This window comes from Falco punctatus, assembly GCF_963210335.1.
Source record: "Falco punctatus genome assembly, chromosome: 7".
In the NCBI taxonomy this organism is placed as follows: Eukaryota; Metazoa; Chordata; class Aves; order Falconiformes; family Falconidae; genus Falco; species Falco punctatus.
Genome location: NC_137587.1, coordinates 23,231,374 through 23,251,103, shown reverse-complemented (window position 1 = coordinate 23,251,103; position 19,730 = coordinate 23,231,374). Strand labels below are relative to the sequence as shown.

Genomic DNA, 19,730 nt, shown 5'->3' with positions numbered 1-19,730 from the left:
CCTCACAAGTAAAATTTGAAGGATTAGAAAAGTAGTACTTATACTTAGTCTTGTCCTTTTCTAGCCTGGAAGATAAAACTGAAAGCAACATCCCAAGTCATCACATTCATTCCTTTGCAGCTTATTAAGCAGTTTTGTATAATCCTCTCTTAAACTAATTGCTATCATTTAAAAAAAACCTATCTTTATCACCACTGCTCCTGTTCAGAGGATATTCCAGCACTTCGCTGTTTGAATGATCAGGAATCTTGTAGTTTCCAGCATGAGTTTATTTAACAGACAACTTGTGCTAGAAGAAGTTCACTCTTCGCAGTCATATGTGTAGCCACCTATGCAGGACCTACACTTTTTCCATTATTGGGCCTAAGCCTGCCCAGCAGAACCCAATACTAAAAAAAATAAATCACCACCACCACTTGGGCATGACTGTCAAATCCTCCCTCGTCCTGAGACATGTCTCATTACACTCACCTTCGGGTGACGCTGTAGGAATCTAGCTGCCTCCTCAAAGTACTCAAGTTTGAATTCTTTCATGACCTTGGGCAGATCTTCAAAGTCAAAATACGGCAGAGAAAGAGCAGCAAAACCATGGGTAGCCAGAAGACTGGATCTAAATTCAATCAAACCTCCTTCATCACCATACATGTCAATCACTCCTGGAAAGGGGCCATCCCCTGTATTAAAAAGAAGAGGTACAGAGGACAAGTTATCAAACAGGACACTAAAAACTATCTGGTGAAGAGTGATTAAGAAAATACAGAAGGCTTAAAACGTTTTCTCATTACTTTTCCATTTGCACAGCAGAGATTAGAGTGCTGTATCCCACTTTAGCTATTTCAAACTAAGAACAGGTCCTTACCTTACTGTAAAAATATGTGAATTGGTTAATGGTCTTAATCTCCTGCCCTCAGAACAGTCATACTCTAAATCATCTGTTTTCCCACAAAGTCATACCTTAATTAGCAAAGTGCAAGCTCATTACTAATGAGGCAAGAGGGCTCAGCCTGTAAGTTACGCAAACTCTGAAGTGAGGTGTATTGAACAAAGCACAGCAGACACCCATTGCTAGATGAAATCAGGTGGACTTACAGGCTCTGTCTCAACATCAGCACTGTAACACCTCGCAGAAGAACTGCTACTGCAGATGTGAAGAGAGGGTAAAACTGAGAGCTGTATGGGTGCGGTTGTGTGCGTGACTGATATATAGATAACATGCATATACATGTGTACAGTCAGTCCCACAAAACTACAGAAACAATCAGCACCACAATTTTAAATGAGCATGGTTTTGCAGCCAAAGGTTGTGTTGTGGTATCACTGTATGCCATGCCAGCAGATCTTGGGTTAAAAGACTAAGGATACAACCCCTTGGAACTATAAAGACCCCAGGCAGACAATGTCTTTTTTTATTCCTGGCCACCTGATGTCACCACTGATGTACTCTGATCCAGCTTACTACAACTATCTCAGCAGAAAGTGCAAGAGCACATTAACTCTCTGATATTACCTTTATGCAATAAAGGAAAGATCTCTGGCATTTCAAGGTGCTTGAGAAAAGGAAGTTTTGGACAAGTCATGCTAGACAGTGGAAACCTCCCGCCATACAAGCATTAGGAAGTCAGAAAAGCACTGAACCTTGCTTTTGGGTTATTTTTCTTTCAGGTCTGCGAGAAGCTATGTCTGGATAAATTTATCATACCATGATCAACAGTAACTTTTAGTTAACAACAGTCAGTCTAGATAGCTAGAAGAAAAGTATTCATTTATCACCCCTACCTGGAAAGCTCTACACAGTCAAGAAGGAATGTGCTTCTCTTTCAGGAAGACAACCTTTAACTTGCACAATGATCCTGCACTGTCTTCCCGAGTGCCTACATATGCCCAAGTATACAGTTTCCGCATAGCTCACTAAAGAGCAGACTAAAATGGGCTAGACAACTTTACTACTGCTTAAAAACAAACAAAACCCCACACTAGTAACTCATGCCCAAATTGAGAAATCTCTTATATTAAAATTACAGCATAAACCCACTCATGTAATCTCACTTTCACTAAGAACAGTTCACGTTCAAGATTCCTGTCTTTATAATATTAATATTTTTCCATCCCTGAAGTGAAGAAAGGTATGGTAGTACTGCTGTAACTGCATCCTTCATCAAGAAGGATGCCAGTATCATTTCAGCAACGATTCCAGACTCTTCCATGCTATTACACCACCAGACTTTCTAAAGGGAAAAACGCAGTTCCATCTTGCCGATTTCTGGATTCCCACTGAGCTCAACAGAAATCCAGCTCAACCTCTAAGGCAGGATAGATCAAAACAACCACATCTTGGTGATGGAAAATCCAGCATGCTGACTAAACATTTGATCCAAAATTCAAAGTTCAGTCTCTGTTGTTGTTTTTTTCTTCAGCGGACTTTGGAGTCGTATCTAAATGGGTAAAAAGATTATTGGTTTGAAAATAATCCACTGAAAATACTTCAATCCCTAATAACTGTAGCAGTACTTAGAAGATTTGCTGAACCAAGTCATTATAAATTTAGAGGTAATACAGAGGGCAGTTCTAGTAGCACAACCCTCAGGCAAATACAAGTTTAGATCACATCTCAAGTGTACAAACACCATTATCAGTATAAGGTTTTGTTTTCCAACACCAGCAGTCCACCAGAATATCACACCTCATAAAGCACAACCATCCCACAAACAGAACAGGTAGAACTTGCTCAGAAATATCTTGATTTTCTACCACAGAACAACTGAAATAACTCAGCTATTAACTCAGCTTCAGCCCTGGCGTAACAGAGCTGCAATACTCCAGTGTATTTTCTAGAATCTCTTCTGTTCTGCTTACTGGCGTGTGTTTCACACCGAAGAAAAAAGCCTTTTCGATTCAATTCTACTCTCAGTAAAGCCCTTGGGAGACAGCACAGCAGGCTCCCACGATGGAGCGTATCAGCTTTGCAGAATGTTACAGGTTCAGATAGCACAGAGCAAACATCAAACCTGCCGAAAAACCGTACGCTGCGAGCAGCGACACGGCGAACTCCAGAGGCCCAGTTCGCATTTGGCTCGTGCCTGTCACAAGCGCCACCTGCCCGTGCCTGCCCGGTGCGGAGCCGGCGGCGGGGCCGCGTCCCCGCACGCCTTTGGGAGCGTCTCCCTAAGATTTCAAGGCAAAAGGCACCGGCCGCCTGCCCGCAGGGCGGCGTTCCGACCGGTGGCGGGACGCGGGTCTCCCGGGTGATACCCTTCGGGTTTCTTTTAGGGGAGGCCGGAGAAGCTGGGGGTCCCCGGCCGGGCACTCACCCGGCGGCAGGAACAGGGAGCCCCTCACGCCTCCCTCCTTCAGCCGGATCCTCCGCACGCCGGGGACCGTGAACCACCTCTCCACGTCGGCCTTGGCCACCACCGGCCCAGGGATGGCGCCGGGCAGGCTGTGGCCCCGGTGGACCGACATCTCCACCTTCATCGGGGTGCCGGTGCTGCGGGGAACCAGCCGCTGGTACGGCCTCTCCATGCCGGCTGGGGCGAGGCTCCAGAAGAGCCCCATGGGCTCCACGCCAGTGTAGTCCCCGCCGTGCGAGGCGTCCGTGCCGAGGTGCAGCTCGCCGCGGCCGTCCGCCCGGTAGTGAGCGCACGACTGGAAGAGGCAGCCGCGCTCATCGGCCGCCAGCGCCCGCAGGGTCACCGGCTGCCCCGGGCCCAGCCCCGTCACCCGCGTCTCCACCCGCTCGTCCGCCAGGCCGGCGGCGGGGGACACGGCCACGCTTACGGCCCGCCGCGGGGCGCGGAGCAGGGCCCGCGCCGAGGCCGAGGCGGCGGCCACCGCTCTCCACATGGCGGCGGCAGGTGGGCGAGAGCGGCGGCGCCAACCGCAGTAACGGCAGCGCGGCCGCCGCCCCTGCAGGCGGCCTCACTCGAGCGCGGAGCCCGCGGACCCCCCGCCCCACGGCGCGATGGCGGCAGCAACTGCGGCGGCGCGGGGCCGGAGCGGGAAAGCCGCCCCCACCGGCGCCGTGCCCGCCCCCTCCCGCCCCCCAGCCTTCCCCAAACCACCAAATCACCAGGCGCCACCAGCCCTCGGTTAACGTTTCATTTTAATCCGTTAATAAAATAACAGCGAGTGCAAAACGCGCCAACGCACTCACGGAATTCACAACAAACACGAACGGCGCCTCAGCCTACACCCGCCCGGCCCGGCTGCGTCAGGCACTGCCGTGCTAATAACTTATTTTTTATACAATAGTGCAAACTCACCAGCACCCCACGAGCAATATTCAGCGCTTTTTCTTTCAGGCTCGTAGGCGGGTGCCAAACATGACCGACAATGCCCAGGCGGGGGGGGCAGAGCCCGGGCCGCAGCCCCCGCCCCCGGGGGGCCCAGCCGGTGAAGGCGGGAGCCCCGCGGCCGCTGCCGCCCGCCTGGGCCCCTTCGCAGCCGCGCTGTCCCCAGCAGCACTTCGGCGCAGGCAGCGGTGGGCGCGTTAAGGGAGCGCGGAGGCTGGGAGGAGCGGCCGCGGCAGAGCTGCGGGCCCGCCCCGGGACAGCCCGCCCCGCTGAGGGGATGCCCGCGAGCAGTCCCCGCACGCTGCCGAGGGCTCCGGCGCCGCTGTCTCCGTGCTCACCAGCTTCCCAAAACGGTACAAACGTCTCATTTCTATTGCATGTGCCCCGAATGCCGCGTCGGGCTACGGGCCGTTGTCTGTGAATGGGGGGGAGTGTGTGTGTGATCTGAGGATGCAGGCACAGTGTTGCTGCTTTTGGTAAGTGAAATATTAGATATGAAGTGTTAAGGCAGATGCATTTCAGTGACCTGGGAGAAAAGGAAGGCACAACAAAGGAGAGGGAAGCACACACAACAGAAAAATCACTGGAGGCAGGAAGAGAAAACAAACTGCTTCCAGAAAAACTAGAACATGAAGCTAGCTCTGGTAAGGGCAATGGCACAGAGCGTGTTTCCTCTGAGAAAGCCAAAGCAAATTTTCGTCACAGTTCTCAGCTTGGATGAGTTACCTTCTACTTAAATTCACATTCAAAGCAGACCCAACCTTACCACCATCATTTTTCCACAGCTTGTGATCCCACACTACCAGACAACAGGAGGCCAAGACCTCTAACCAAGGTCAGAGGAAGGTGTTAAAGGAAGCAGCAATCATGCTCTCACCCACTGTCATTCTCCAAGAAACCCAACAGCTAATTTGCTGATGTTCTTTGCTCTCAACAGAGCCATTTAACAAAACAAACCTGAAACACCAGCACCTTCATCTGTAAAGTAACCTAACTCAGATCACAGCTTACTAGATGTTCCAGATGGCTTGCCCGCGAGGTGTTTGCGGAAGAAAGCTTGGATCTGCTGCCAAGCATCTATCTGTGCATCGCAGTGTGCCTTGGGCTCCCCTCCCCACAGCACAGGCCTGCCAACTAGCAGGTGCATTGAGGCTGCACACATCGGGAAAAACGGGGGTTCGATGTAGTGCCCTGCTCCAGGATAACAGACTATCTCAGGCTTTTCCTTTCCGTGAGCTTGCAAACGTTTGCTCCCCTCAACTGCAAAGAATTCGCTTTTCCAGTTGTGATCATCTTGGCCAACAATGAACAAGAAGCGACACTCTGCCTTCTCCAGAGGGATAAAGCTTTGGCAGTCAGGCCCTTCTAGTGGGTTGTTCAGTACATCAATAATATCAGCAATCCCAGACTCGTTGACCTTGATGCGTTTTGCATTGACACCAAGGGGTGGAATGGTGATGTCCTTGTAGCGGAGCACTGTGCCCACATTTGCCACTGAGCCATTGATCAGGGCGGTGGCTGTGATGCCCTTTAGGAAGGAGGCCATGGAGACGCACAGATCACCCCCCTTTGAGAATCCAAGCAACCCAATCCCTGGACCTTTAACCTGGAGAAGAGAGAAGAGAAACCACAAGCAATGAACAATGGCAAACGGCTTCTTTAAAATGTTGCCATGTTTGCAGCAGGGTCTGTCCTGAATCTAGACCCCAGGTACAGGATCTAAGGACCTGTGTGCAGGGCCCACACCCAAGGGACCCTGAGGCACTCTTCCGTGCTTGATTTATGATCATAAGCCCTGCTGAGACTGCAGCATCATCCTAATAAAGCTACAAGGCCTGGTGCTGAAGCATATGCAGAGGGTACAGCTGTGCTTGCAAAAAGCATGCAGATGCACGGTCCCTGACTCACTTTGCTTATAAGGCAGTTTGGGGAAGAAGAGGGAAGGGGCAGGGAAGGCCTCTTCTACAAATGCTCCAAGTCAACAATGGCTATGAAACTGTCATCAGTTATGATAATGCATTTCTTATATTCAACCACTGTGTTTGATTTGCCTACTAATAAGCTAACATGAGGCTGCTCCCTATCAGCTGCTCTCCTGTTCCTCTAGTATGGTTGGTGTCTAACTCACAGTGAAAAGGAAATATTCTGAGGCACCTTACTCGTTAAAATGTATCTTTAAAAAATAACCTATTAAACCCATTTTTCTAAGTGAACTGTACAGTCCCCTGGAGTCAATCTAGAATAGGTTACCCTCCTTTTCTTTTACACAGGCAAATTAACTAGAACAGGAAAGCTAAATGATCTTACAGGGTGCTGAAATCCTCTACGGATGTTGGAAGGTTAGCTAATATCACAGCTGCTCCAATATCCAAAGACCCTCAGGGGTAAACAGGCGACTGAGACGGCATCAGAATTTAATACCTTTTGTACCTTATCAGGAGTGTAATAGGCTCCAAACGCACTGACTCTGAAGCATGAAAAGGGACAAATGAGAACATATGGCTGAAACTTTGCAACATGTTAAAAGCATGGTGAGGGTATCAGCAGAGGTGTTCACGGAAGGCTATGGTACTGCTCTCGAGGAAGAAAAAAAGGCAGAGGGGAAGCAATTTTCAGGGTTTTTTGGGCAAAGAGGTGGCATGAGCAGTTGGGGTTAGGGCAACTGAAAACCAACTGAGACCTTTAAACAGCTACTCATCTTTCTGAGGCTGACGAAGGTATCTGAGTTCTCCAGAGAAACCAAGTGTTGCCTTGTGTAATTCTAGTTATTGTCATGCACAGATACTTGGAAGGAGATGCAGGACCAAGCAGGGTTCTCTTCCAAGAGGTATCAACTTAAAAGGAACCCCAAGTTCACAACTATATACTAAAACACACGCTCACCAAATATTACCATTTGGAGTGATTTTAACAGCTTATACAATACACAGAAACAAACATGTACTGGTGGACTTCCTTGAGACCCGGCTCACAGAAGGTTATCAAGTGCTCCATGGCTGAAAAGGGCATTTAGTTTTGAAGGACATTCTACAGAGCATAAACCTAAAAGTCCTGCTGGAAGTCCAATAAACCTCCAGGGAACCAGAGGTTGCAACGAGGGTTACAACCCTAGCTGTAACACTAGTTACCAGTGTTATAGAAATTACCAGTACATGACCTATGCATCACTGTGTCACCTGGACAGTTCAAAAGGAACAATTGGAATAATCTGCCAGAGAACCATTGTAATGAGAGTGAGTTAAAGATACAAACCCAGTTAATTACAGCCAACTTGAATGGAGATGCTATTTTAAGTACAGCAGCTCCGCCTCATCTGCAGTCTGACAGGACCTGACTAACGAGAGTTCCCTGTAGTGAGAGTGTCAATGAAGAAACCAACCTGGTTGTGTTGTAACATATAGTTTATGGCTTCTTCAAAATATTCTAGGTGGAATTCCTTCGCCTCTTTAGGGAGATCTTCATAGTCGTAGAAAGCCAGAGCCAGCACAGAAAAGCCATAGTTGGCCAGCAGGCATGCCCTGTATTCAAGGAGTCCTCCTCCAATTCCATACAAGTCAATAATTCCCGGAAAGGGACCATTTCCTGCAAGAGACCACATAACAAAACACATTAACCCACAATCTTTAATTTGCATTCCAAATTCATAGAATCATAGAATCATTTAGGTTGGAAAAGACTTTGAAGATCATAAAGTGCAACTGTTAGCCCAGGACTGCCAAGTCCACCACTAAACCATGACCCTAAGTGGCACAACTATGCATTTTTTTAACACCTCCAGGGATGGTGATTCCACCACCTCCCTAGACAGCCTGTTCCAATGCTTGACCACATTTTCAGTGAAGAAATTTTTCCTAATATCCAATGTAAACCTCCCCTGGTGCAACTTGAGGCCATTTCCTCTTTTCCTGTCACTTGTTATTTGGGAGAAGAGACTGACCCCACCTGCCTACAGCCTCCTTTCAGGTAGTTGCAGAGAGTGATAAGGTCCTGCCTGAGCCCCCTTTTCTCCAGAATAAAAAAACGCAGTTCCCTCAGCCGCTCCTCATAAGACTCGTGCTCCAGACCCTTCACCAGCTCCGTTGCCCTTCTCTGGACACGCTCCGGCACCTCAATGTCCCTCTTGCAGTGAGGGGCCCAAAACTCAACACAGTGTTTGAGGTGCAGCCCCACCAGTGCCCAGTACAGGGGGACAACCACTCCCCTTGCCCTGCTGGCCACACTGCTTTGGACACAAGCCAGGATGCTGTTGGGTTCTCGGCCACCTGGGCACACTGCTGGCCCACGTTCAGCCGGCCGTCAGCCAGCACCCCCAGGCCCTTTTCCCCCAGGCACTTTCCAGCCGCTCTGCCCCCAGCCCGTAGCGCTGTGTGGGGCTGCTGTGACCCACGTGCAGGACCCGGCACTGAGCCTTGTTGAACCTGGTACAACCGGCCTCGGCCCACGGGTCCAGCCTGTCCGGATGCCCCTGCAGAGCCTGCCTGCCCTCCAGCAGGTCAACACTCCCCCACAGCTTGGTGTCACCTGCAAATTTACTGAAGGTGCACTCAATCCCCTCACAGGCCTCAGAATGTGTCTTTTTAAAAGAAAAAAAATCATAAAGCAGCAGAATTGTACTCTAAGGGTCCTAAATTACTGTGCCAGTTTTCAGTAAATGGCTACATTACTTCAAGATTAAACAAGACAGCACAAAATAGCAGGCCTGCTGATGTTTTGGATGACATCAGAGAACACATGGCTGGAAGGGGTTGGGATCCCTTGACAGTCACAACTAGCCCAAATTCATGCAAATAGCAAATTCACTGCAAAGGTATCGAGCTCTGCTTCAAAAATACCCAGAAGGCTTCTTCCCTATGCATTTCTCAGAAGACTGATCCAAAAACTCTCATCTTCTGATGGTTCCAGCCTCTCAGTTTCAGTGTAGATGTACTACAGCCATTTTTTCTGGGATTAAGAGAAGAAAGTATTTGCAACCAGCCTTGCTACCTGGTGGGGGAAGCTTTATTACATGAGGTTCATCAGGAGACAGGGACTGAAGTCCTCATGCTGGGATTGCTGCAGACTTCCAGTACTGAGAGGAGGAGACCAAGAGAGCCACTCACATTCCTGCTCAGAAGGGAGGCTGAGGCTTCCCTCAGGTGCCTGCAGACTAACACACAGAACTGGGCAACAAACCAGAACAACTGGAAATTCACCTCCAGGCACAAGGCTACAACACTGGGTCCAGCACAACCTGCTGGGACAGCACATGATTTTGGCACTAATGTGGAGGAGTTACCAGGGACAGACAGGGAAGAAAGGGGAGCGGGGAAGGCACATGCTACACAGAGGAGCTCCCTGAGTACATGGGTTCCAGAGACAAGCCTGGTGAAAGTCTCTGGATCACAGGGGGAAGGGAAGGTGGAATGTGGTGGTGGTGTGGCTGCTACAGACCACTCAGACAAGGCAAGAGATGAGGCTTCCTAAAGACCACTAGCAGAAGTCTGGACAGCTGCTGGGAGAACAACACAGCATTTCTCAGGCAATCTGAAAACCTCACAGACCCTCTCAATGATTATTTTCTGACAAAAATACTGTAAGGGCACACCTATCTGATGCTTTACTTGGTCTTTTGCTCACAAATGGGGAAGAAATGGGAATAAATGCAGCAGTAAAAGGCAGCTTGGGCTGCAGCTACTATGGCATTGCCAAGTTCGGCATGTGCGGAGAGGCTGGGATGGGAAGAGAAGCAGCAGGCTTAGGGCTAGGCTTTTGGAAAGCAACCTTCAACTGACTCAAAGAATTACAAGCTGCGTTCCCTGGAAAACAGCCAGGTAGGGGAAAGGTACCTTGCAGACCAGCTGACACCACCTCCCACGGCATTTGAAAACAAAAAGGGTGCTGTGATCAATGCCTCGTGCTGCATGAGGCATGTGGCCAGCAGATCGCAGCCAGCCGGGCTTGTGAGGCCGCTCCTTGGAGGGCCCATGCGACTGGCATGGTCCAGCCCCGCTCGTCCTCGGCCTGGTGCCAGGCTCAAGGGGCATCTAGAGGGAGCCCGGCCCCGGCTGGGGGGAGGCAGCACCCGCCAGGGAAGGAGCCCGCACGGCTGGTACTCACCGGGGGGCACAAATAGCGTCGCCCGGACCCTCCCCTCTCGCACCGGGACTCTCCGCACGCCATCCCGCAGGAACACCCGCTCATGCTGTGCCTGCGCCAGGAGCCGCCCGGGGGGCTCCCCGTGGCCCTCGAACACCTCCAGCTGCACAACGAAGGGGCTCTGCACATCCTTCTTCATCAGGCGCCTGAAGGGCTTCTGGGGTTGCAAAGCCCAGAGCAGCCCCATGGGCTCCAGGCCGGAGAAGCTGCCGCCCGGCAGCGCGGGGCAGCGGGCCAGGTCCAGCTCCCCGTCGTCCCCCGCCTGGTAGCGGGCGCGGGCCTGGAAGAGCTCACCCGCCTCATCCCGCAAGGACGCCCGCAGCGTGACCTGCTGCCGCGGGCCCAGGCCCTGCACGGCGATGGCCAGCGGCTCATCGAAGAGGCTGCGGGCGGCGGGCGAGAGGCGGATGGAGGGGGCCATGGCGGAAAGGCCGCGGGCGGAGGCCATCCCGGGCGTCCATGCAGGGCCGCGGCGCTGCGGGGCTGCGGGCGCGGGGCTGGGCCGGGGCAGCTGCTTCTGCCAGGCGCGGGAGCTGGCCCGGGACAGGGAGCGGGCGGCGACGTGCCACATGGCCGCGGGACGCTTCCGACTCTGGGGCGGGTTCCAGGGCCTGTCAGGAGCAAGACGGCACCTCCCTCGCCCCGCCTGCCCGCCCGCCTCCTCCCCCGCCCCGGCTGCGGGGGATCCCGGCTACAGGCTGCGTGGCCTGAGACCTGCCCAGCGCCCGGGGCTCCTCCTCGGGCTCCCCCCGGGCTCCCCAGCGCCAGGCGGCTGCAGTGGTCGACGTGCGGGACAGGGCGGGCAGAGGTGCCGCCGGGCAGCATCGCGGTCAGGTTCGCTGCCAGGACAGGGAAGGGCGGTGCGCAGCCGCCCGCGCAGGGACGGGTGTCCTGCTTTCAGCAGGGACAGAGTTAATTTTCTTCTTAGTCGTTAGTACAGTGCTGTGTTTTGGCTCTGATGTGAGAACAGGGTTGATAGCACACTGATGTCTTTAGCTGTTGCTGGGTGATGTTTACGCTAAATCAAGGACTTTCCAGTTTCTCGGGCCCTGCCAGTGAGAGAGCTGGAGGGTCGGAGGAGATTGGGAGGGGACACAGCCAGGACAGGTGGCCCAAGCTAGCCAAAGGGATATTCCATACGGCATCATGCTGAGTATATGAACTGGGGGAAGAAGAAGGGGGGGGGGGGGGGACATCTGGCATTATGGCATTTGTCTTCCTAAGTAACCATTACACATGGCACAGCCCGGCTTCCCCGGGGGTGGCCGAACACCTGCCTGCCCATGGGAAGTGGTGAATGAATTCCTTGCTTTGCTTTGCTGCTCTGCGTGCGTGGCTTTTGCTTTACCTGTTCAACTGTTCTTATCTCAACCCCTGAGTTTTACATCCCCTTCCGATTCTCTCCCCATCCCTCTGGGTTGGGGGGGGAGTGAGCAAGAGGCTGCGTGGTGCTTTGCTGCCAGCCGGGGTTACACCACGACACCATGGTGGCCCGGGCAGGCGGGGGTCCCAGCCCGCCAGCAGCAGCCCTGCATGCAGGGCCGTGCCGTGCTGTGTCGCTCAGCCGAGGGGCTGGAGCCAGCCCCAGCCACGGCGGGGAGAAGCCAACCCAGCGCCAGCCCAGCACTGCTACACGTCTTCTTGCAGCCTCTTCCTCCGCGCTGGTTGCCCCAAGGCCTGGGCAAGGCAGGTTATGTCTCCATCAGGCTCTGCCCAGCCCTGGCACCTGCCCAGACGGATGGATTGGGAGGGTGGTACGGGGTGTGGGAGGCATGAGGGAGGGGTGCTGTCACAGATTCTTTAAGCAGGTTAAGAAACATCTGGTTCTCCCACTAATGGGTTGCACAAGGCTTTACTAAGGCCATTCTGTCTGTCTTACCCAGAGCTGGATCTTTTGCTCTAAAGGGAATTGCAAAGGCAGAGTCACTTCCTCAGGCACACCAAATCTTCCTGGGAGATGCAGGTAGAGCTCCACATGCCTGACTTAGTGGTGTGAAATAAGTGGAAACATCTGAGGGAATCCTCAGCATTGTCCTATTTTCAAATACTAAGTGGTTAAAAGTGTTGGGCAGAGCCTCAGTAGTCTTTTGTCCCACCTGGAGATTGCTCCATCTCTCCATCTCTCCTGAACAGGTGAGATGCTTTGTCATCTTGCATTAGGGCATGTCGTCTGGCACCCAGCTCTAAATGTGTGGCAATTTATGGTGTTGAGAGCAACACTCGTTGCCTTGCGGTGCTGGATTTGAGCACCACCTTGACCATATGTTGGATCAGATGCTAAGGGAAAGGGCCCAGGAGGCTTGGTGCCCCAAGAGCAATGGAAGGGGCAAGGTAAGGGAACTGTGTGTCAGTCTTCTCTAGTATCCTCGCACCACCTGGGCAGCCCCTGTTCCCAAGCTGGTACAAGTTCCACCCTGAGGTGTGAGTGTTCAAGATGCAAAGATCCCTGCTTCTAACCCAAGCCCGGCAAATGACTCCATGGCTTTCAAATCTCAGTCTCTTTATTACAATTCTCACCCTAATAACAAAGCTGAAAAAGTTCCACATCATGTGGGAGAAGATCACAATGGCTGTACATTTAGCAGAATGGCTTTTTGCGTGACATCTTGGGGCCAGAAGTATCGACGAGCCAGAGCACTTCCTCTGAGGAGAGGACAGAGAGGTGGCACAGAGGGCCAGCAACCCTTCCTGAGGCTTAACCGGAGTCACCCCAGCATCCTGGCTGTAACATCCATTCCTGCACACTTCCAGCAGCACAGAGATCAGAGACATTTCCGTTTACGATGAGACAATCACCACAAGAGTGGTGAAAACCCTGGTCCAAAATCAGCATTTGAGAGGCGTTGCTTTACAGTAGATTGCTTTAAAGCTGAGGATGAGGTATGCATGTAGAGACCACAGTGATATGTGAAGTACTGCCAGGCATTTGGAAGAACAGAAACCACCTAAGAAATGTAACTGTGCATTTTGCACGTGACCAGTTTTATCAATGGCTAATGCAAACCTGTTTGCCATTCCTTTTCTTAACACTTACCCAAGCAAGTTCAGGGAAAACCAGAAAAGGCAAACGCAGCTCTTTTCTGAGTTACAGATGTGCAAAGCGGTGGAAGATACTGCAGCTGTACTGGTGCAACTGTGAACAAGTTTTGACCTGGCAAGTCTGAAAGCATCTGCCAGGTTAGGTCATTAAGAGCTGCGTCTTTCTTGCACATTAGTTGTCATTTAAATACCTGTTGAAAAAAGCCTGGATCCGTGGCCAAGAATGAGCCTGAGCTTTAGAATAAGCCCTGAGCTCCCCACCCAGGACTGCCCGCTTGTGAAAAATGGGATGGCTTCCTATGGAGTACAAAGGGAAAAAGGGAGGGTCAAAGCAGTGCCCTGTTCCAGGGTAGGAGAGAATCTGAAAATTTTCCTTCCCTTGAGCCTGCAAAAGCTTGCAGGCTTCAGTAGCGTAATACTCACTTTTAACAACATGGTCATCTTGCCCAACAATGAACAGTAACTGTGCCTCAGTTTTCTCTAGTGGGATCAGGCTTTGGTTGCCAGGGGCTTGGAAGGCATCAGCAGGGATGTCAGAATAATCAAGAAGATTGGAGTCAATGATTTTGACCTGTTGTTCATCGATGGGCAAAGCAGGGATGGTTTTATCCTTGTAACAGAGCGGGTAAATCGTAACGGCCACAGGGCCGTTGAGGGAAACAACGGCCGTGATGTTCTTCAGGAAGGCGGCCATGGTGAGACACAGATCAGCACCTTTGGAGCAACCGAGCAGGCCAACCCCTGGTCCCTTCACCTGGAGGACAGGAGGAAATCCCCATCAGTACTGAGCTGAGAAACACGACAGCTGGTTCCTGGAGAGGGACACTGCATAGCGCTGGGAGTTTGCAAAACACCATGGAGAAGGCAATGGCAATGATCGGTTTTTCTTCTGGACAAGTGCCAAGCACCTCCTACGCACAAATTTCTTCCACTCCCATGAAAAACGTTCCCTAGTGCTATGACAACAGCCAAGACACAGCAAACACACTGACAGCATTTGAGCACCAGTTGCAGGAGAAAAGTAAAACTATTCAGAGCTAGAGTGGAAAAGTTTTGGTAGTGGGGAGCTATAAGGATGGCTTCTGTGAGGAGAGGGCAGGGGTTGCCCCCATGTTGGACACAGGCAGTTTCAGCCAGCTCCAAAACAGACCCACTGCTGCCCAGAGATGGAGGAGGGACAGGACGGGGAACAGAAGGTGGTTTTAGTTTTGTTCTTATTTCTCACTATGCTACTCTGTTATTTACTGGCAATAAATGAAATTAATCTGCCCTAAGTCAGTCTGTTTTGCCCGTGATGATAATTGGTGAGTTTTCTCCCTGTCCTTACCTTGACTCATGAGATTTTTTATCTTAATTTCTCTACCTCTCCTGTTGATGAAGGGGAGTGAGAGGGCAGCTTGGTGGGTATCTGACAGCCAGCCAAGATCAATCCACCACAGCTAGATACCAGCAATTTTTTTTTTACTTTGTATTATTTAGACTAAGGGTTCATATGGGGGCATGTGGTGACAATTCATGAATGCTGCTTTGAAAAATGCATGTCTCTGTCTTCCACAACCTCACTACCTTGTTATGTCTCAGACACCATCTCTGTCACTCCAGATAATGGTACATGAATGGTACCCATCCTCTGCTTTTCTAGTGCATATGTGTTTGACCCTTCCTTTTTCCTAGAGCTCAGGCACCCAAATTCCTGGCAGATGGAGCCAGGTGAGTATTTCAGCAGCTTCCTCCAGCGATAACTCAGGCAAAGTGACAGGCACTTTGCAGAAGAAGCACTCCCAGGGGAACCCAGAGGGACAGGGAGGGTGGTCCTACCTGTGGGTGCTGCAGCATATAGTTCACTGCTTCTTCAAAATATTCCAGGTGGAGTTCAGTTGGCTGCTGGGGCAGGTCCTCATATTGATAATAAGCCAGAGCCAGTGTGGCAAACCCATGATTGGCCAGCAGGCTGGCTCTCTGCTCAAAAAGACCTCCTCCAAGTCCATGTATGTCAATGACCCCTGGAAAGGCATCTTCTCCTGGAGCAAACAAGATGAAGAGCAGTATTGCCTGAAATTACTCATTTAAATGTTTTTCTGGTTTAGAAAGCACCAAACCAGGTACACAACAGGAACTGCAGAAAGTCATCTTTTGGGGAAAGGACATGATTAATCACTCAGCTGTGTGGTGTCAGCAGCTGAAAAAAACCCTAGAGTGTCTTGCAGAGATAAAAAAGGCTGAGGAGCAGAACATCTTAGGTAAGGTGCAAACCCTTATTTGTTTTAAGTATTGGCAGTATTTCTATTTGTCCTTAGGGCCAACAGACAGGGACTGTTCGGAGAAGGTGTCTTGTCCCAGCTTCTCTTCTCCCTGTAAGCAGCCCTGTAACAATGCCCACTTTACCTGGCACTGTAAAAATCCTCAAGATATCATGATTTGATAGATGTAATATTATTAAACTAGAAACGGTAAGCATTTGTGTTTGTATTGTGTCTTTTGAATGTTTGGGATCCCTTGAAAAGTGGGATCCACCCAGCCAGCACTTCATCTTTGGGAATCATGTCTCTGACTGTGATCAGTATCAAATTCGGCATAGGATGCCATGGGTATCTCACTGGGTGATTGGAAGATCGTTGTTTGGATCTCCCCTTCTTGCCCCAGGATCCTCTTTTCCTCATCCTGTGAAAATCCTGCTCCTGTCCACCCAGTGCAAGGATAGAGGGTGTTCTGCATGTTGCATTCCTACAGCCTGATGGGGTTTGGGACCACAGGGTCCAGGAAAGCTCCACAGGCCCCAAGCCAAAGAAGGTGCCCCTGGCCATGTTGAGGAGTGGATGCCCACCCAGCTCACCCCTGCTCTTGGCTTCAGGAGAGCCACTGAGTGTGCTCATGCCTTCCACTCTTCAGGGATGTCTCCTGCCATGGTCTCACACGCTGCACCATGGTGGCCTGTGCATCCTGTGGAAGGTGGGAACATGCTGCTGGGGGTCATGGAGGAGAATGAAGCGCATAGCATCTGCTCACCCTCTACCCTGGGACAAGGAGAGCCTTACCATCCACAATGATACTGTGCTCTTCCTTCTGCCACTGTCAGCATGCTCGCAACAGCACATCTACTGGCTCTCCATAGAAGGTGGGCATTCAGAGCAGTGGCTGTGTACCTCAGAGGCCAGGAGTGCAGTTATCTGTGGCCCATGGCTCAGCTGAGTGTCACAGGTCTCTGTGGGCTTGCACTGAACATGCACAGAAAAGGTGGTAACAGTGAATAAGGCTGCGGTGGTGCACAGGGGATGTGGGACAGTACTATAGCAAAAGCCCTTTGAGCTGTAGAGTTTACATGGCCTTAGGTTGTTTGTTTCAGAGTATCCAGCTCCTGAATCCACATGTGGAGATGTACTGTAAGAGAGCACTCCCAAGAACAGAAAATCACAATGGGGGTATCTCAGTGCAGGACAATTTGAGTGTGGTGAAATCATGGTGGCAAAACATCTCTCCGTGTAGCAGAAATACTGACTACAGAGCAAGCCTACAGTCTTTCTAAGCTGACCATCAGCTGTGGTGAGAGCAGGATGAGAATGAATGCCTTCCGTCCTGTGCCTAGGAAACAATTCAAAGCACCAGAGAGTACAGCAAGGGCCTATCATTTTAAAACACACACCAAAGGAGCGGGTCAGGGGACACGGGGGAAACGCAGCAATATTTGGCTTACTTTAAGTGCCTTATCTCAGGGAAAGCAGGACATTTTAGATACAAAATGTATGCAGCTGGCTGCTTCTGTCTCCCAGTCAGCAGGTAGGCATAGAGGTGAGGCAAGCGAGGGAGCCCTGACCTTGCTGCTGTTGGGATGCTGAGCCTCAGCCCTCGTCACCATGGACTCTGGCAGTGAAATCTCCGTGTAGGTGCCGAGAAGATGCTGCAGCCTGGGATTGTCTTGGGCAACTCTTACACCTCAGAAAGGTGCTTGCACCTTTTGCAGAGCAATTAAATGACTGCCTTTTCCTGCTGGAAAGGTTTCATCCCTGTAAGTGTTCTTGAGTCCCCCCTCTTCCCCCTTTCATGAATTGATGATGCCCAGAGGACCCCCAACATGGTGGACCGTGGTCACCATATAGTTACTTGTTACTGTGCTGGGGGGAGAGGGAGGATCCCCCAGACCCTCTCAGTGAGGAGGACTGTCAAGGACTGGCACAGAGCCCCTCTCCACCACTTTCTTCTGCAGCTTCTCATCTCCAGTGGCCCTCCAGGCACACTCACTCCGCACTTGTTGTGCTTTTCTCCACATTTGTAATCTCAAGCTCCGGGCAAGAAGGGTTATTCTGCCTGCTCCTGCAACCATGTCCTGGTGCCCGCACAGCCAGGTGAATTGGGAACAATCAGGTCAGGTTGGTTGGTGGTACGGGGAGGGAGGCAGGGAGGCAAGGACAGGGGCTTTCACAGACTCCTCTTTACAGAAGTCATGGAACAGTTTGCACTGACAGAACATTGGTTTAGGGAAAAAAGGATGGCTGCAGCCAGTACTCACCGGGGGGCACGAAAAGCGTCGCCCGGATCCTCCCCTCTCGCACCGGGACTCTCCGCACGCCATCCCGCAGGAACGCCCGCTCATGCTGTGCCTGCGCCAGGAGCCGCCCGGGGGGCTCCCCGTGGCCCTCGAACACCTCCAGCTGCACAACGAAGGGGCTCTGCACATCCTTCTTCAGCATATACCGGAAAGGCTTCTGGGGCTGCAAAGCCCAGAGCAGCCCCATGGGCTCCAGGCCGGAGAAGCTGCCGCCCGGCAGCGCGGGGCAGCGGGCCAGGTCCAGCTCCCCGTCGTCCCCCGCCTGGTAGCGGGCGCGGGCCTGGAAGAGCTCACCCGCCTCATCCCGCAAGGACGCCCGCAGCGTGACCTGCTGCCGCGGGCCCAGGCCCTGCACGGCGATGGCCAGCGGCTCATCGAAGAGGCTGCGGGCGGCGGGCGAGAGGCGGATGGAGGGGGCCATGGCGGAGAGGCCGCGGGCGGAGGCCATCCCGGGCGTCCATGCAGGGCCGCGGCGCTGCGGGGCTGCGGGCGCGGGGCTGGGCCGGGGCAGCTGCTTCTGCCAGGCGCGGGAGCTGGCCCGGGACAGGGAGCGGGCGGCGACGTGCCACATGGCCCCTGGTTGCTGCCTTCACTGTGTCTGCGTCCAGGCTGAGGCTTCGTCTTCAAATGCTGCTCCCTGCCTCCCACACACAGGCGAGGGGAGGGGAATTGCGGCGGGAGCTGTGTGGGCCCGCACCATGCTGGGAGACATCCAGGCTGCCTGGAGTCGTTGCTGCAGCCCTGTCAGCACCCACGGCAGGGCGGGATCGGCACAGCTGGCAGCGTGGCACTGTGGGGTAGCTGTGAAGGGTGGCAGCTCTGCGCAGACACTTGCTGACAGGCAGCGTGCTTATCTGCTGCGGGGGCAGTTCTCCGAACCAGGCCTGCTGGTTACTTTGCAGGACCGGACCCAGGCCAGGTGCAGGTGCAGCTCTCCGCCCTGGGCTTCTCTCACAGGCTCTTGTCTTTCACCTCCTGAACTCGGTCAGGCTCCAGGCTCCCTTTGGAAAAGGCTACAGCTGTGCTGCCTGCAGACTTGCAGGCAATTGGCAACACAGCCTGGCAGCATTTTGGCAGCTTGCTCCTGCCACCAGCGTGGGCTGCTGCCCCGAGAAAGGCCACCCCTGTGACATGATCCTGAACCCAGCAGGGCGTTGTCATGTGTGACCAGCTGCCGGCACGGGGACAGGGGTAAGGCAGCATGGCAGGCTCTGGCACAGAGCTCCTTTCCACTCCCCTCTGTCCCAGCTCCTGTCCCATGCCAATGCATGTGGAGAGAGATGTTCTGCAGCAGCAGGAACTGCTAGGAGTCGTCCCAGGGGGATCTTGTGCTCAACCTCTGGGGGGCTCCAAGCCAGCTAGATGGGGCACAAAGGGAGCTCGTTCAGGGCTCAGGCCCCACCTACCCCCCCAGGGAAAGATGTTCTGCAGAAGCTCATATGGGATGGGAGCCCACCTTACTGGTGGGGACTTTCCAAAGGGGCTGGTGTGGCCCTGTGCTAGTGTGGGTGCAGGGGGCTGTGGCCGCAGAGCATCTCAGGGCAGAGACAACCCCATGATCCCGGCGCTGCTCTCCTGGCATCCCCTGGGACTTGCAGTCTTGCACCTCTTACCAGATGACATCAGCTGGCATGACCACAGCCTGCCCCAAGGCTCCTGTCACCCCATCTCTCCTGCTCTGTCACCTGCTCTTCTTGCCCATGCCCAGATAGAGTGCTTTACCC

The 19,730-nt window shown here is 52.6% G+C and overlaps 2 protein-coding genes across 10 annotated transcripts in view; both read right to left on the bottom strand.

The window, feature by feature from the left end:
* DNAL1 (dynein axonemal light chain 1) overlaps positions 1 to 4,398 on the bottom strand; it is a 32,534-nt gene extending 28,136 nt beyond the window's left edge. For 6 of the 7 annotated variants that reach the window (XM_080397691.1, XM_080397684.1, XM_080397685.1 and 3 more), the window contains exons 1-2: positions 3,309 to 4,398; positions 472 to 674 (exon numbers count right to left, since the gene is read on the bottom strand). In XM_080397691.1, coding sequence (XP_080253817.1) covers positions 472 to 674; positions 3,309 to 3,840 — 735 coding nt within the window. In that variant the 5' untranslated portion in view covers positions 3,841 to 4,398. The remainder of the gene's footprint in view (positions 1 to 471; positions 675 to 3,308) is intronic. The other variant, XM_080397689.1, reaches the window with a different exon arrangement.
* Positions 4,399 to 4,483: 85 nt separating this feature from the next.
* On the bottom strand, positions 4,484 to 19,725 carry LOC308067952 (acyl-coenzyme A thioesterase 1-like). 3 transcript variants are annotated; one of them, XM_080397695.1, is made up of 3 exons: positions 17,968 to 19,725; positions 7,669 to 7,871; positions 4,484 to 5,895 (listed from the first exon to the last, which is right to left on the bottom strand). In XM_080397695.1, the coding sequence occupies exons 1-3, from the start codon at positions 18,575 to 18,577 to the stop codon at positions 5,290 to 5,292; spliced, it is 1,419 nt and encodes a 472-aa protein (XP_080253821.1). In that variant the 5' UTR covers positions 18,578 to 19,725; the 3' UTR covers positions 4,484 to 5,289. The 3 variants fall into 3 exon arrangements, with proteins under 3 accessions (XP_080253821.1, XP_080253822.1, XP_080253823.1); XM_080397696.1 differs by lacking the exon at positions 17,968 to 19,725 and adding an exon at positions 10,386 to 12,387; XM_080397697.1 differs by lacking the exons at positions 4,484 to 5,895; positions 7,669 to 7,871 and adding exons at positions 12,908 to 14,217; positions 15,282 to 15,484.
* Positions 19,726 to 19,730: the final 5 nt, after the last annotated feature.

What these genes read in the sequence shown, in the direction of transcription:
- LOC308067952 (XM_080397695.1), bottom strand. Translation starts at nt 18,577, where the DNA reads ATGTGGCACGTCGCCGCCCGCTCCCTGTCCCGGGCCAGCTCCCGCGCC. An exon ending in GACGCTTTTCGTGCCCCCCG is followed by an intron (nt 7,872 to 17,967) that starts GTGAGTACTGGC and finishes GGTCTCTTGCAG; the next exon opens with GAAATGGTCCCTTTCCGGGA. An exon ending in ATATGTTACAACACAACCAG is followed by an intron (nt 5,896 to 7,668) that starts GTTGGTTTCTTC and finishes TCTCTTCTCCAG; the next exon opens with GTTAAAGGTCCAGGGATTGG.